Source organism: Oncorhynchus mykiss, chromosome 23 (assembly GCF_057628025.1).
Source record: "Oncorhynchus mykiss isolate SJ-2025 chromosome 23, ASM5762802v1, whole genome shotgun sequence".
Classification (NCBI taxonomy): Eukaryota; Metazoa; Chordata; class Actinopteri; order Salmoniformes; family Salmonidae; genus Oncorhynchus; species Oncorhynchus mykiss.
In genome coordinates this window covers 15,317,002-15,334,587 of record NC_143044.1, presented here as the reverse complement: position 1 = coordinate 15,334,587, position 17,586 = coordinate 15,317,002, and the positions used below count along the sequence as shown (strand labels likewise).

General features: G+C 41.9%; 1 protein-coding gene across 1 annotated transcript; it reads left to right on the top strand.

The window, feature by feature from the left end:
* Positions 1-4,783: 4,783 nt before the first annotated feature.
* LOC110502483 (serine/threonine-protein phosphatase 2A 55 kDa regulatory subunit B delta isoform) lies at positions 4,784-11,226 on the top strand. Its single transcript, XM_021580531.3, has 10 exons — positions 4,784-5,062; positions 5,229-5,303; positions 6,878-6,975; positions 7,651-7,816; positions 7,898-8,010; positions 8,123-8,300; positions 8,451-8,615; positions 8,726-8,895; positions 9,363-9,454; positions 9,572-11,226. Exons 1-10 carry the CDS (start codon positions 5,056-5,058, stop codon positions 9,849-9,851), a joined length of 1,344 nt encoding a protein of 447 aa, XP_021436206.1. The 5' UTR covers positions 4,784-5,055; the 3' UTR covers positions 9,852-11,226.
* Positions 11,227-17,586: the final 6,360 nt, after the last annotated feature.

Sequence of the window (17,586 nt, the reverse complement as noted above, 5' to 3'; positions counted from 1 at the left end):
ATGTTGCTTCAATATATCCACATAATTTCCTTCCTCATGATGGCATATATTTTATAAAGTGCACCAGTCCCTCCTGCAGCAAAGCACCCCCACAACATCAGGCTGCCTCCCCCGTGCTTCACGGTTGGGATGGTGTTCTTCGGCTTGCAAGCCTCCCCCTTTTTCCTCCAAACATAATGATGGTCATTATGGACAAACAGTTCTATTTTTGTTTCATCAGACCAGAGGACATTTCTCCAAAAAGTGCGATATTTGTCCCCATGTGCTTTTGCAAACCATAGTCTGGCTTTCCTATGGCGGTTTTGGAGCAGTGGTTTCATCCTTGCTGAGCGGCCTTTCAGGTTATGTCGATAGAGAACTTGTTTTACTGTGGCTAGAGATAATTTTGCATCTGTTTCCTCCAGCATCTGCGCATGGTCCTTTGCTGTTGTTGTTGATTTGCACTTTTCGCACCAAAGTACGTTCATCTCTAGGAGACAGAACGCTTCTCCTTCCTGAGCGGTATGACGGCTGCGTGGTCCCATGGTGTTAATGCTTGCGTACTATTGTTTGTACAGATGAACATGGTACCTTCAGGTGTTAGGAAATTGCTCCCACGGATGAACCAGACCGCCATAAAAAAGCCAGACTATTGTTAGCAACTGCACATGGGGATTGCTTCCGATGGGGATTGCTTCCGGTGAAATCCGAGCAAGGGTAGCATTCCAGAGAGACATCAGAGACTCAGAGGCTTCATGGAAACATGGCTCACTTGAGAGATGCTAACAGAATCGGTGCAGCCAGCTGGTTTCTTCACGCATCGCGCCAACAGAAACAAACATCCTTCTGGTAAGAAGAGGGGCGGGGGCGTAAGCCTTATGATTAACTAGACGTGGTGTGATCACAACAACATACAGGAACTCAAGTCCGTCTGTTCACCTGACTTAGAATTCCTCACAATCAAATGTCGACCGCATTATCTACCAAGGGAATTCTCTTCGATTATAATCACAGCCGTATATATTCCCCCCCAATCAGACACATCGATGGCCCTGAACGAACATTATTTGACTTTTGCATACTGGAAACCACATATCCTGAGGCTGCATTCATTGTAGCTGGCGATTTTAACAAGGCTAATCTGAAAACAAGACTCCCTAAATTGTGTCAGCATATTGATTGCGCAACCAGGGCTGGTAAAACCTTGGATCATTGCTATTCTATCTTCCGCGACGCATATAAGGCCCTCCCCTGCCCTCCTTTTGGAAAAGCTGACCACGACTCCATTTTGTTGCTCCCTGCCTACAGACAGAAACTAAAACAAGAAGCTCCTGCGCTGAGGTCTGTTCAACGCTGGTCCGACCAATCTGATTCCACGCTTCAAGACTGCTTCGATCACGTGGATTGGGATATGTTCCGCATTGCTTCCAACAACAACATTGACGAATACGCTGATTCTGTGAGCGAGTACATTAGAAAGTGCATTGACAATGTCGTTCCCATAGCAACGATTAAAACATTCCCAAACCAGAAACCGTGGATTGATGGCAGCATTCAGGTGAAACTGAAAGCGCTAACCACTGCTTTTAACCAGGGCAAGGTGACCGGAAACATGACCGAATACACATAGTGTAGCTATTCCCTCCGCAAGGCAATCAAACAAGCTAAGCGTCAGTATAGAGACAAAGTAGAGTCACAATTCAATGGCTCAGACACAAGAGGTATGTGGCAGGGTCTACAGTCAATCACAGATTACATAAAGAAAACCAGCCCCGTCACGGACCAGGATGTCTTTCTCCCAGGCAGACTAAATAACTTTTTTGCCCGCTTTGAGGACAATACAGTGCCACTGACACGGCCTGCAACCAAAACCTGCGGACTCTCCTTCACTGCAGCCGACATGAGTAAAACATTTAAACGTGTAAACCCTTGCAAGGCTGCAGGCCCAGACGGCATCCCCAGCCGCGTCCTCAGAGCATGCGCAGGCCATTTGGCTGGTGTGTTTACGGACATATTCAATCAATCCCAGTCTGCTGTCCCCACATGCTTCAAGAGGGCCACCATTGTCCTTGTTCCCAAGAAAGCTACGGTAACTGAGCTAAACGACTACCGCCCCGTAGCACTCACTTCCGTCATCATGAAGTGCTTTGAGAGACTAGTCAAGGACCATATCACCTCCACCCTAGCTGACACCCTAGACCCACTCCAATTTGCTTACAGTCCAAATAGGATGACGCAATCTCAACCACACTGCACACTGCCCTAACCCATCTGGACAAGAGGAATACCTATGTGAGAATGCTGTTCATCGACTACAGCTCAGAATTTAACACCATAGTACCCTCCAAACTCGTCATCAAGCTCGAGACTCTGGGTCTCGACCCCGCCCTGTGCAACTGGGTAGTGGACTTCCTGACGGGCCGCCCCCAGGTGGTGAGGGTAGGTAAAAAAACTGATCCTCAACACTGATCCTCAACACTGGGGCCCCACAAGGGTGCATTCTGAGCCCTCTCCTGTACTCCCTGTTCACCCACGACTGTGTGGCCATGCACGCCTCCAACTCAATCATCAAGTTTGCGGACGACACTACAGTGGTAGGCTTGATTACCAACAACTACGAGACGGCCTACAGGGAGGAGGTGAGGGCCCTCGGAGTGTGGTGTCAGGAAAATAACCTCACACTCAACATCAACAAAACAAAGGAGATGATTGTGAACTTCAGCAAACAGCAGAGGGAGCACCCCCCTATCCACATCGATGGGACAGTAGTGGAGAGTTTTAAGTTCTTCGGGGTACACATCACAGACAAACTGAATTGGTCCACCCACACAGACAGCGTCGTGAAAAAGGCGCAGCAGCGCCTCTTCAACCTCAGGAGGCTGAAGAAATTTGGCTTGTCACCAAAAGCACTCACAAACTTCTACAGATGCACAATCGAGAGCATCCTGTCGGGCTGTATCACCGCCTGGTACCGCAACTGCTCCGCCCACAACCGTAAGGCTCTCCAGAGGGTTGTGAGGTCTGCACAACTCATCACCAGGGGCAAACTACCTGCCCTCCAGGACACCTACACCACTTGATGTCACAGGAAGGCCATAAAGATCATCAAGGACAACAACCACCCGAGCCACTGCCTGTTCTCACCGCTATCATCCAGCAGGCGAGGTCAGAAAATTCTCCAATTATTTTTTGGAGTGGTTGAAAAACGAGTTTTAATGACTTCAACCTAAGTGTATGTAAACTTCCGACTTGTGACCAATGTTCAATGACTATGTACATACTCTAGGGCAGCATTCTCTAAGAAGCAGGGTTAAGTACAGGGTGGTAGCCGGCTAGTAACAGTGACACTAAAGTTCAGGGCAGGGTACTGGGCACCTTCTTCATACTGTTTGTGCGGATGGACAGTTTCAGGTTGTCAGTGATGTCCTTTACCAACACTTTTTTACTTGAATTGCATTACAAACACTTTTAAAGGTAGGCCTATGTTACATTTCAATGTACAACCATACATTGCACTTCAATTCAGTCATCAACATTATTAAGGGTGAGGATCAATCCAGTTTTTCTGTTGTCTCAATGAAGTTGCAAGGAGTAGGGCCGAGCCTAAATGACTCAAACATAGACAAAACTGTCTACAGTTAGGAATGGATGGATAGGAGGATGGAACTGAGTGAATGGGAAATGGAGTCCCTTGAGACAGCAAGAACGAGATGTACAGTATATCAGGAGAAGTGCAGTATTATCATAAGAAGACGCATATTTGGATTACGGAGGAGGAATGGAGGGAAAAAGCGAGGCAGAGGAGGTCGAAGAGATAGAGGGAGGAAGAGGGTGAGCTTGAATTGGTTAAAAAATTAGGAAAAAATTGAGATGGTTTGTTAGAATAATGGTGGTAGTGGTAAATGTGAAAGTGGACTGGAGGGGAAGATTCTCTGTGTTTGTGCTGCTCGTTGTTTGGTGCGATGCAGACAGGGTGTCCTGAATGGAGAAACAGAAGAGTCGTTGTCTGTTTTTTTTTTGTTTGATGTTGAGTCGTTGCTTGACAAAGTCATGTTAGGATATATCAGTTATCCCGTACAAGCATTTGTACAGAATACATTACGTTGTTACAAGGTGTCAAGCTTATGGGCATGTGGCAGCAGTGTTTAGGAGGGAGGTTCCTAGGTGTGAGAAGTATGCAGAAAGGTATGAGACAAAGGTATGTGTAACATTAGGGTAAGAAGCAGTATGTTTTAATTGTAGGGATGCCCATGGGCCTGGGAATCAAAAATGTCAGGTGACAGAGAGGCAGGTTGAGGTTACCAGGGTTAGAGTAGTGCAGAAGTTACGGCATGCTGAGGCAGTGAATAAAGTTGAGGAAGATGGGTCAAGGGGGAGGGATCCTAAGAGGAATGGTGTGAGTAGTAGATCTGTACCAGTGCAAAGGTATAGGCCAACAAGTGATATATGGTTCAGTAAGATTGGGTTTTTCTTGTGTTTTATAGCAATGATTATCAACTGTACTGCAGGGATGGAACATACAGTAAGTCACAGAAAATTGAGGTTGTGGTGGCAGCTGCAGAGAAGTATTTGGGTGTAAGAGATTTGAAGTATGAAGAGTTACAGGGTATGTTGAGTGGTGGTGTCCCATCCTTTCAGGCTGTTGGCCTGAGGTATGACTGAATAGATTTAGTGGACTAGGGTGTGTGGGTTTTAATGCGTGTAGGGCTATGGTAGGGTATTTGTTGGTTTATAGGCAAAGTAAAAGGGAGATATACTCCAGTCTAGTTGGTGGCGGTAAAGCAACATTTATTGGATGCCAACCGCCGTTAAAACTCATCAAAGAAGATGGATGGATTGATGGATGGTGGGGGTCTGGATAGATACCTGAAAGATGCTTGGAGGCATGTCGAAATAACGTCATTGTGTCACGCAATGTGCGCCATTTTGGATGGGGGGAAAAAAATCACAGACGATTTCCGTGATCTGATCCCGACTCTTCACCTTGCCTGTGGATGTTGACTATTTTTACCCCATGCAAGTTACATTGGTTGAATAAGCAGTGTTCAGTAATAGCCAACTCTGCTAAATGAAACAATGGCAGGTAAGCTACTTTTGTAGCTAGGAAAGGGTCCCCATACCACTCACTCGTTGCTGTGTGGCCTGAATGCAAGTTTTAACTTGGCTAGCTAGCGTTAACTGACAACACATCATTTGACTAAATGGGTTGGTGAATTGGCGCTAATTATTCCAATATTGTTGTTATGCAGGAGTTGCCGGTGGAAATGACTTTCAGTGGTGTTTCTCACAAGTGAAGGGGGCAATAGATGAAGATGTTGCGGAAGGTGAGTAGCTAATGGTAGCTAGCTAAACGTTAGCGTTTGAGCTCAAATGTGATACTGTTAGCTAACTTCCGCCAACTACGCCTTTGACTGACTGTCTTTTCAAGAACAAAGATGTCATGACACTGCATGTATATAAGGAGCACTGCTGGGCAACGCGGAGTTTGTTTTTCTAACTAACGTTATCTTAGCTGGCTTCTCTTGCTTACGTTCGGCTAACATTAGCAAGCTAACGGTATAACTACCCAAACAACTGTCCCCAGTAACTTATGTCCCGCACATTTATGTATTATATAATACAATTTAGGCAGTCAAGAGTACGTATTAGATATTGTATTTTTTGTAGGCTAGTAAGATAAATATACTGTCGTAAACTAACGAGTCATCTTGCTAGCGTAGTTATTAAGTTAGCTAGTGTGGGTGCGATTTGTCAATGACGTCAAAGGTCTGCGTCGAACATGGCAAGTATACCTTTTTTTAATTGGATTTCTATACATTTTGAAGAATACAAATGTGTTACAAAAATCTATGCATCCTTCTTAAAAATTCTAACACAAAACATCACAAACAGATAAACACAAGAACAGAAACACTTACAGGGTTTTTACATTCAAATAAATTTGAATAGCTTAGTGTATCAATTGATTTCATTGCCTTCATATTGTTACAGAGAATAGTAGTCAATGTTGTAAAGTAATTATTTAAATCTACTTTGAAAAATATTGAATTTAAAAAATATATATATTTTTAAATACATTTAAAAAATATATATATATATATCTATATATATATATATATATATATATATATATATGTTTTTTTTTTTAAATGCATGTTATGATGTAATATTTCGCAAGAATTATATTCAAATGAATCTCTAACTTTTTGTTATTATCAAAAAACTAAAAGAACCTCACAAGCTTGCAGATGGATGTCCTTTTACCCAAGTCCAGCTGAAGATCCACCCAGAACGTAGTCACATACACACATTGGAAATACAAATGCAAGTGATTCTGGCCCAGATGGACAAAATATACATTTCTCATAAACATTTCTAATATATTTACTGATACTATGAGTTGCTTTAAAGAGTGTTTCCCTCACTTTGTTTGTGAGCACATATTTGTATGATAAAGTACTGATGCTTTTATGACAACTGTGAACTAGAAGGGAAAAAAACAAGGTCAAATCATTACGTCTGTGATCTGCAGGTCCTTAAGTCGGGGCTCTAAAAATGGGTTGGTTGAGTTGGATGACCATTCAAAATGATTTCCCCAGTCGGAGCTACCTTTTTATCCCAAGTTCCCAGTTGTTTTGAACGCGGCATACATTCTGATAGGGAGAGAGTCACATTTGTATGTTTCATTCTTTCAAAGTAGAGGTAGAAATGCATAAACTGCTCTGTCGACTACATTGCATAGTGTGCACCCATGAAAGTTTCACCATTACTGTTTTTTGTACCCGGTGTCATTTTGCTGATTTGTTTCTATTGTATAAGGATAACCCTTAAATGTATAAGGATAACCCTTATACACTTAATCATGCTCCAGATTTAATGGTACATGTCCTCCTTTCAGCGGATATCATCTCAACGGTTGAATTCAACCATTCTGGAGAGTTTCTAGCAACTGGAGACAAGGGAGGCAGAGTTGTCATATTTCAACATGAACAGGAGGTGAATTTTGTAATTACCAACTACATTTATTTTCATAAACACTAGCTAAGTTTCCATCCAATTGGCGACAGATTTTCATGCAAATATTCTAAATCCGCATTTTCCCAACAGAGATGATTCCATCAAATTGACTTGTTGCGGCTAAAAGGCTGTGCGCGATGACGTAGTGCACATAAAAATGACTTTTGCGGTTAAATTCCCATGTACAGGTTTGCATCCCATTTTCAACTCTACTGATGGTTTTGTCACAAAAAAAAGTTGCGTTCATAGCGAATGCACCCACTCTGGTATTGGCACGTGCAGTCTACAGCTCGCAGATACCGTGCAGGTATAGCCTAGGCTACATGAGATTATTATTGACAAAAGAGCAAGATTCCACCTCCATTTCTTGCATTTTACCGACACAAACATCCCACCTTGTCTAGCGTATTTTGTTTTGTTGACATTTGGAAAATTGACCGCCGAATTTGCTGGTTTCGTCAGACCTGTAATGACATTTTTTTATCCGTCGTTCTTTACTCGCTTAAAAAGGTTGGATGGAAATCTGGTTACTGACATACATGTTGGAGTCAGCTATGATAGGTTGTTATGGAAAGAAATTATGAAAATTCTAATTATCATATATGTTTAATATCTAAGTTTGACACGCAGTGCACATCTACTTTTCTCTTTCAGTGTAAAAATAGACCACACCTGCGCGGGGAATACAACGTCTATAGCACATTTCAGAGTCACGAACCTGAATTTGACTACTTGAAAAGTTTAGAAATTGAGGAAAAAATTAACAAAATAAGATGGTTACCCCAACAAAACTCTGCTCACTTTCTGCTCTCAACAAATGGTAAGAACATTTTGCTTGAACCTACTAAGCTTTTGGTTAGGTTGTCTTCAGCCTCAACATACACGTTTTTGTTTCATACAGATAAAACTATCAAATTGTGGAAGATCAGTGAACGAGACAAGCGGGCTGAGGGTTACAACTTGAAAGACGAAGATGGACGTCTCAGGGATCCCTTTAGAATTACCTCCCTGCGGGTTGGTTTAGTGTTGCTTAACCTTTAAGATTTCAGCAAACACTGTACAAGAACAAACACACGCAGCATGCTTATCGCTTCCACCTCTGAATAAATCTGTCCTGTGTTTATAGGTACCAGTGCTGATGCCCATGGATCTCATGGTAGAAGCAAGTCCTCGGAGGGTGTTTGCCAACGCTCATACATATCATATTAATTCCATTTCTGTAAATAGCGATCATCAAACGTACCTCTCCGCTGATGACCTAAGAATTAACCTATGGCACTTGGAAATCACTGACAGAAGCTTTAGTATCTTTTGTCTGAAAAGTTATCTGTCCTGAAGTCTTCAGCATCATGACTTTTAGATGCAAATGTTTGCTTTGTCCGAACTGCGCTGTATTAGCCTATATGAGCCTTTTAGACTCATTTCAGTTAATTTCCTTAACAGTGTGTTCTCAGACATTGTAGACATCAAGCCTGCCAACATGGAGGAACTGACAGAGGTGATCACAGCTGCTGAGTGCCAACCAAACCAATGCAATGTATTTGTGTACAGCAGTAGCAAAGGCACCATACGCCTCTGTGACATGCGAGCAGCAGCACTCTGCGATAGGCACACTAAGTGTGAGTATCCGTAGAGCCTTGTTCTCTGCATTGTAAATTATGTTCATTGAGAGATAAATGAGCTTTGATTGTCTGTCATTTTGAGTATCTCTCCATGTTTGTGATTGTAGTCTTTGAGGAGCCTGAGGATCCAAGCAGCAGGTCGTTCTTCTCTGAGATCATCTCGTCCATTTCTGACGTGAAGTTCAGTCACAGCGGGCGCTACATGATGACACGGGACTACCTCTCCGTCAAGGTGTGGGACCTCAACATGGAGAACAGGCCAGTCGAGACATATCAGGTACTAGGGCTGGGAATTATCAGGGACCTCACAATACATATCGCTATACTTAGGTGCCAATACGATATGTATTGCAATTCTCACAATTCTATATGTATTGCGATTCGATGTTCCAAACATATTGCTCACCATACGTCTGCTGCATAGAGATGAGAGATAAAAAATTAATTCCCTATTTAAAAATAAGATGAAGAACAAGCTATGAAGGACAAATACTGAAGTTTTGGTGCAGGTACAGCCAACTAGTTCAAAAATAAAATTGCGATATTGTAAAAATATGATATGTAACTATCCATTTTTTCCCCCAATCACTGTAAGGTTAGCTTGCTCTTCCTAATGATAACACTACAAGTAACATCATTTTCAGTGTGGTTTGCTTACCCACAATTATCGAGTTGGGTATAAGAAAAATAGTTAGAAAGACGCAATTATTTTCCAAATACACTCATCAACGTTCTCCCGTCCAGGTTCACGAATACCTTCGCAGCAAGCTCTGTTCATTGTATGAAAATGACTGCATCTTTGACAAGTTTGAGTGCTGCTGGAACGGTAGCGACAGGTGAGAAAACCTAGCACTTTCTCTGTTTAAGGCAATCTGCAACTACTACGTTGTTCTTTGGACAAATTTTCTGCTAATATGTAAGTTTTAATTATTCATGTTTCTTTCATTTCTCAGTGCAATCATGACTGGCTCCTACAACAACTTCTTCCGGATGTTTGACCGCAACACCAGGAAGGACATTACACTGGAGGCCTCCAGGGAGAGCAGCAAACCGCGTGGCACACTCAAACCCCGCAAAGTCTCCACTGGAGGCAAGAGGAAGAAAGACGAAATTAGCGTGGACAGCCTGGATTTCAACAAGAAGATCCTGCACACCGCCTGGCACCCCAAAGAAAATGTCATCGCTGTGGCAGCCACCAACAACCTGTACATTTTCCAGGATAAGATCAACTAAAAAAATAATTGGGCTCCATCCTGAGGACAAGGCTTTACTGTTCCTGCGTAGTTAAGCCTAGTGGTTTATCCGTATCAGAAACTAACAGCCCTGTCGTCCTCCTGGTGGCACTTTTCTCCTTTTGTTGCTGCAGGAGGTTGATTGGTCTGCCTGTTTTTTATTTTGAGTCAGAGGTTGATTTTGCCTTGGGTGAATCGGTGCCAGGGCAGAGATCGGACCCGGAGAGCCCACCTTACTTTGAATCAATGGAACGGCACTCCCAAGAGGTCAAACTCTTGAACATTGGTGTTTGTGTTGACATTTTCAGCCTTTATTTCATAATCTAACAACCAAACTATGGAAAGCCCTGAAAATGACCTCTTGTTATTGTTATAACACCCTCTTTTGGGCCTTTCTAAAACATGATATTTCCTGGGTTTTAGGCCTACCTGTTAACATTCCCCCATTGACCATACATTCAGGCCAAAGCACTTGCTACAGGTCATGAATTTGGAAAGTGGACCTTTTTATTTTCTCTACCCACTCCCTCTATCCCCAATTTATCCCCCAGACATGGTAATCTCAATGACTGTATCTATTCAAGTACACCTTTATGGTGTCATCCACTTAATAAAAGTAACTAAAACTACAGCTATGTGTTTTAATATTTAGAACTGTATTAAATCATGTTCTTAACTGCTTTGCATGTTTTTATGTTGTGGAGGTGGAAAAACATTCTGTCACACTGCGGTCTTTTGAGTAGTTGTCTCCAGCCATCTTCAAAGGAACTACTCTGACGTTTCAGAACCACCGTTTGAGACCGATCATGTGCAAGTGTCGAGATATTTATTTGTGTTCCTCTCATTTAAGATCCAGGCTGGAAACTTCATGGGAGGAGATGCAAGACAAAGGGAATCTGCAGCCTTAATACCTACGTCTATCAATGACAGCTACTGGTTATGTCCCCAAATGTTTTACGAACCTTATGTGCATTATTTTTCAATTCTATTTTATAGATTTCTCATTACTGCTGCTATTTGTGGCTGTGAAAACACTAGGTATATAATTAGTCAGAGAAAGAGTACTGCACACCATACAGCTCTAATGATATACAGATTACCTCCAAAATAAGGAAAGTTGATGGTTCTTCGTGTCGTAAGTGGACATTCCGACAAGCCTCTTACATGTGCCCTTAAATCATTTATTGGGATCAAAAGTGCATACTTTGTTTTCCAAGTTACCAATGCAAAAATGAAGGTTGAATTGACATATGTACTGATTATAACATTAAAAACAGGAACACTGGTAAAGCATTTCTCTGTTTAATAATTAACATGGTGGCAATGTATTCATATGTTTATGTTGACCAAAGTTAAATAAAATCAAATAATGTTCATTTGCATTATGCCTCCATTAATTTAAACAGGTGAAATGAGTCTGATGGCATACTGTAGATGTCTATTCAGTAAGTTGAGGTGTTCAGATAAAAATTGTGGAATGATTGCAAATGCAGCAGGTAGCCTAGCGGGTTAAGAACTTTGCTGGTTCAAATCCTGAGACTAGGTGAAAAATCTGTCAATGTGCCCTTGAGCAAGGCACTTAACCTGAATTGCTCCTGTAAGTCACTCTGGCTAAGACTGTCTGCTAAATAACTCAAACATAGATTGTACTTTTCAGTACTCATTTAAGTAATTTCTCAAAGAACATTAGTGAAGGAAATATTTCACAATTAATATTCATTCACATGAATCGTTCCCTTGAGCATTACAATCAGGCAAACCACAAACTCGACATGCAAAAGAAAATGAGATAAACATGAATGCCGATTGGCAGCCATCAATATAAAACAACATACTAAATACTGTGAGGAACAAGGCAGCACAAAGCAGTTGCTGAATCAAGGCATTTCTGGGAGAAAGAAGCAGTACAAAGCATTCACCAAGGTGAAGAAGATAAGATTTGAGGCAATCAGCTAAAATGGAGAATGCTACATCAACCCCTTCTCCCTTGATTCCAAAGTTGTCGCATTTGAAGGCATGTCAGCTGTATGATTCCGAAGTTGTCCCATTTGAAGGCATGCCAGCTGTATGATTCCGAAGTTGTCCCATTTGAAGGCATGCCAGCTGTATGTTTCCGAAGTTGTCCCATTTTAAGGCATGCCAGCTGTATGATTCTGAAGTTGTCCCATTTGAAGGCATGCCAGCTGTATGATTCCGAAGTTGTCCCATTTGAAGGCATGCCAGCTGTATGACTCCGAAGTTGTCCCATTTGAAGGCATGTCAGCTGTATGATTCCAAAGTTGTCAGCTGTATGATTCCGAAGTTGTCCCATTTGAAGGCATGCCAGCTGTATGAGTCACAACAGGGGTGACTGGTGTCAGAACGCAGCATCAGCATCAGTAGGTGCTGAGACGTCTCCCAATGTATATCCTGAGAAGACAGAATAGAAAGGTCATTTAAAAAGGTTCATTTGATTGAAGTAAAAATTCATCATGGCTGCAAATTTAAACCACCAGAAGACTTTTTTATTTATTGTTATTTTTAATGGCTGCTGGATAATTTCATATGTGTTCGCAGGCATACAATTGAGCGGATGCTGCGCAGGTACACTGATTTGCAAACCAAATGGATGGTCTAGCGCAGTGGTTCCCAAACTTTTTATAGTCCTGTACCCCTTCAAACATTCAACCTCCAGCTGTGTACCCTCTTGCACCAGGGTCAGCGCACTCTCAAATGTTGTTTTTTTGCCATCATTGTAAGCCTGCCACACACACATTATACAATACATTCATTAAATATAGGAATTATGTTTTAACCCAGCGTGTGAGAAGTGACAAAGAGCTCTTTTAGGACCAGGGCACAAATAATAATGATATATAATTTTGCTCTTTATTTAGCCCTCTTACATATAAAACCTTATTCGTTCATCAAAAATGGTGAATAACTCACCACAGGTTAATGAGAAGGGTGTGCTTGAAAGGGTGCACATAACTCTGCAATGTTGAGTTGTATTGGAGAGAGTCTCAGTCTTAAATAATTTTCCACACACAGTCTGTGCCTGTATTTCGTTTTCATGCTAGTGACGGCCTAGAATCCACTCTCAAATAAGTAAGTGGTTGCAAAAGACATCAGTGTCTTAACACTGCGATTTTCTAAGGCAGGTTACTCTGAGCGCAGCCCTATCCAGAAATCTGGCAATGGCTTCTGATTAAATAACATTTTCACATAACCGCTTGTTGCAATTTTGATAAGGCTCTCTTGTTCAGATATCGGTAAATGGACTGGAGGCAGGGTATGAAAGGGATATTGAATATAGTTGCGGAGAGTCCCTGTAATCCTAGATTCAGATCATTCAGGCAAGAAAAAACATCACACAGATGGGCCAATCGTGTGAGAAACACGTCATCATGCAAGCGGTCAGACATTATTTTTTTTTAAACGTGTCAATACTTTCCCCCTTGATAACCAGCGCACTTCTGTATGTTGTAAAAGTGTTACATGGTTGCTGCCCATATCATTGCGTAATGCAGAAAATACACGAGAGTTCAGGGGCCTTGCTTTAACAAAGTTAACCATTTTCACTGTACAGTCGTGGCCAAAAGTTTTGAGAATGACACAAATATCAAGTTTCACAAAGTCTGCTGACTCAGTTTGTATGATGGCAATTTGCATACACTCCAGAATGTTCTGAAAAGTGATCAGATGAATTGCAATTAATTGCAAAGTCCCTCTTTGCCATGCAAATGAACTGAATTCCCCCCAAAAATGTCCACTGCATTTCAGCCCTGCCACAAAAGGACCAGCTGACATCATGTCAGTGATTCTCTCGTTAACACAGGTGTGAGGTGTGAGTGTTGACGAGGACAAGGCTGGAGATCACTCTGTCATGCTGATTGAGTTCGAATAACAGATTGGAAGCTTCAAAAGGAGGGTGGTGCTTGGAATCATTGTTCTTCCTCTGTCAACCATGGTTACCTGCAAGGAAACACGTGCCGTCATCATTGCTTTGCACAAAAAGGGCTTCACAGGCAAAGATATTGCTGCCAGTAAGATTGTACCTAACTCAAACATTTATCGGATCATCAAGAACTTCAAGGAGAGCGGTTCAATTGTTGTGAAGAAGGCTTCAGGGCGCCCAAGAAAGTCCAGCAAGCACCAGGACCGTCTCCTAAAGTTGATTCAGCTGCGGGATCGGGGCACCACCAGTACAGAGTTAGCTCAGGAATGGCAGCAGGCAGGTGTGAGTGCATCTGCATGCACAGTGAGGCGAATACTTTTGGAGGATGGCCTGATGTCAAGAAGGACAGCAAAGAAGCCAATTCTCTCCAGGAAAAACATCAGGGACAGACTGATATTCTGCAAAATGTACAGGGATTGGACTGATGAGGACTGGGGTAAAGTCATTTTCTCTGATGAATTCCCTTTCCGATTGTTTGGGGCATCCGGAAAAAAGCTTGTCCGGAGAAGACAAGGTGAGCGCTACCATCAGTCCTGTGTCATGCCAACAGTAAAGCATCCTGAGACCATTCATGTGTGGGGTTGCTTCTTAGTCAAGGGAGTGGGCTCACTCACAATTTTGCCTGAGAACACAGCCATGAATAAAGAATGGAACCCAACACATCCTCCGAGAGCAACTTCTCTCAACCACCCAGGAACAGTTTGGTGATGAACAATGCCTTTTCCAGCATGATGGAGCACCTTGCCATAAGGCAAAGTGATAACTAAGTGGCTCGGGGAACAAAACATTGATATTTTGGGTCTATGGCCAGGAAACTCCCCAGACCTTAATCCCATTGAGAACTTGTGGTCAATCCTCAAGAGGCAGGTGGTCAAACAAAAACCAACAAATTCTGACAAACTCCAAGCATTGATTATGCAAGAATGGGCTGCCATCAGTCAGGATGTGGCCCGAAGTTAATTGACAGCATGCCAGGGCGGATTGCAGAGGTCTTGAAAAAGATGGGTCAACACTGCAAATGTTGACTCTTTGCATCAACTTCATGTATTTGTCAATGAAAGCCTTTGACACTTATGAAATGCTTGTTATTATACTTCAGTATTCCATAGTAACATCTGACAAAAATATCTAAAGACACTGAAGCAGCAAACTTTGTGGAAATTAATATTTGTGTCATTCCCAAAACTTTTAGCCACGACTGTAGTATCCAAAACGTCTTTCAAGCCGTCAGGCATTCCCTTGGCAGCAAGAGCCTCTCGATGGATGCTAGAATGCACACAAGTGGCATCGGGAGCAACTGCTTGCACGTGCCTTACCATTCCACTGTGTCTCCCTTTCATGGGTTTTGCGCCATCAGTACAGATACCAACACATCTTGACCACCAAAGTCCATTTGATGTCACAAAGCCGTCTAGTACTTTAAAATATTTTCTCATGATGTCCTAGATGTCTTCCTTAATTGACCCCCCATAAAGGTAACGGTCATATACCAGGAGTTGTGCCAGGCCCGCCACATCTGTTGACTCATCCAGCTGTAACGCATAAAATTCACTGGTTTGTATGTGGAGCAGTAATTGTTTCAAAACTTCTTCTGCCATGTCACTGATGTGTCAGGAAACAGTGTTGTTTGATGAAGACAATGTCTGTATAGTTTTTGGGCCTTTTCCCCCAGCATTGTCCCAGCCATATCCACGGCAGCAGGAAGAATTAAGTCCTCCACAATAGTATGGGGCTTGCCTGTCCTAGCCACTCGGGTGCTCACCATATAAGTTTCTTCTAGCCCCTTCTTATTAATGGTATCTGTTGCTTTTACACGTCTTACTACTCGATAGTCGTTTTTATTCTCGCTCAAAAAACTCCCATGGCTTATTTTTCAAATGGTTTTGTTTAGTTTCTAAATGTCTGCTCAAGAGTGAAGGTTTCCCATGGGAGAGTAACAGTTAATGTGATTGGATGTTCATTATTTGACTAGGCTACCTGTATTTAACATTGTGTTGTTATTTCGCTGAACACTAGATGGTTTAATTTTATTTTTGGCAGTGAAACGAGCTACTCAGGTGAAAAAAAACTTCACCCAAATGTATAGCCCCGTTGGAAAATATAAATGTACTGTTTTGTACTGTTATTTAAAAAAAAAATGTGAATCACATTTTTATTTGGGGTATCCCCCTGACGACATTGCGCGTACCCCAGTTTGGGAATACCTGGTCTAGAGAATCGATTTGTATATCAGACACAGTTGCTGTCTCAAATTATGAGCCCAGCGAGTGTCGCGAATGAGGTGTGTAGTACCTGCAGATAGCCACGAGGAAAAGCAAGAGAGCTATAAACCCATATGCCAGCAGCATACCACCATGCATACCACTGCTGGCTTGCTTCTGAAGCAAAGCAGGGTTGGTACTGGTCAGTTCCTGGATGGGAGACCAGATGCTGCTGGAAGTGGTGGTGGAGGGCCAGTAGGAGGCACTCTTTTCTCTGGTCTAAAAAAATATCCCAGGGCAGTGATTGGGGACAATGCCCTGTGTAGGGTGCCGTCTTTCGGATGGGATGTTAAACGGGTGTCCTGACTCTCTGAGGTCATTAAAGATCCCATGGCACTTATCGTAAGAGTAGGGGTGTTAACCCCGGTGTCCTGGCTAAATTCCCAATCTGGCCCTCAAACCATCGCGGTCACCTAATAATCCCCAGTTTACAATTGATTCATTTATTGCTCTCCTCTCCCCTGTAACTATTCCCCAGGTTGTTGCTGCAAATGAGAACGTGTTCTCAGTCAACTTACCTGGTAAAATAACGAATAAATAAAATAAATACAGTTTTTTGCCTTAAAAACCCTAGCCCTAGGAAGAACCTAATTTAGCTTTAACCCTAACCCTAGCCCTATGTAAAACTTATTTTAGCCTTAACCCTAACCCTGAACAGAGTAGTACTATTTTAGTAATAATATGTTAGTAAATACCATTATAGTATTAAATAACATTTGTTATTTATGTATCAAAACCTACGTAAGCATTTGCTGTTTTATTAATTAGTTATTTTGTGGTATTATTGCAAGGAAGAACACTTGATAACAACCCACATTTGATTGTATTTTATATTTCAAATGCGGTTTGAACTGTTCGTAACCTAGTAATCTCTATGTGAAAGTCGAGCCATTGTCGTGGGAGAGTTGGGACTGGTTTTAGACAGATCTCTGCAATTAATAAGACAAAATACACTATCTCTCAACTGCATCTCCAATGACTTTATGGTCTGCTGTGAAACAATAACCTTTAATTGCTAAATATTTCCAATAGATGGCAGCATAAGACCATGATCAGCAAGTTATAGCCAACAAGCAGCAATATGATTGACATAAAATAGCATGCAACCAAAGACTTTTTGTCCCATGATTTTCAAAAATGGTACTTCATTATTTTACAGTTACACACACACACACACACACACACACACACACACACACACACACACACACACACACACACACACACACACACACAACCATTCAAAAGTTTGGGGTTATTTAGAAATGTCCTTGTTTTTGAAAGAAAAGCGAAAAAAATGAGCCATTAAAATAACATCAAATTGATCAGAGATACAGTGTAGACATTGTGTTATTGTTGTAAATTACTATTGTAGCTGGAAATGGCTGATTTTTATGGAATATCTACATAGGCGTACAGAGGCCCATTATCAGCAACCATCACTTCTGTGTTTCAATGGCACGTTGTGTTAGCTAATCCAAGTTTCTAATTTTAAAAGGCTAACTGATCATTAGAAAACCATTTTGCAATTATGTTAG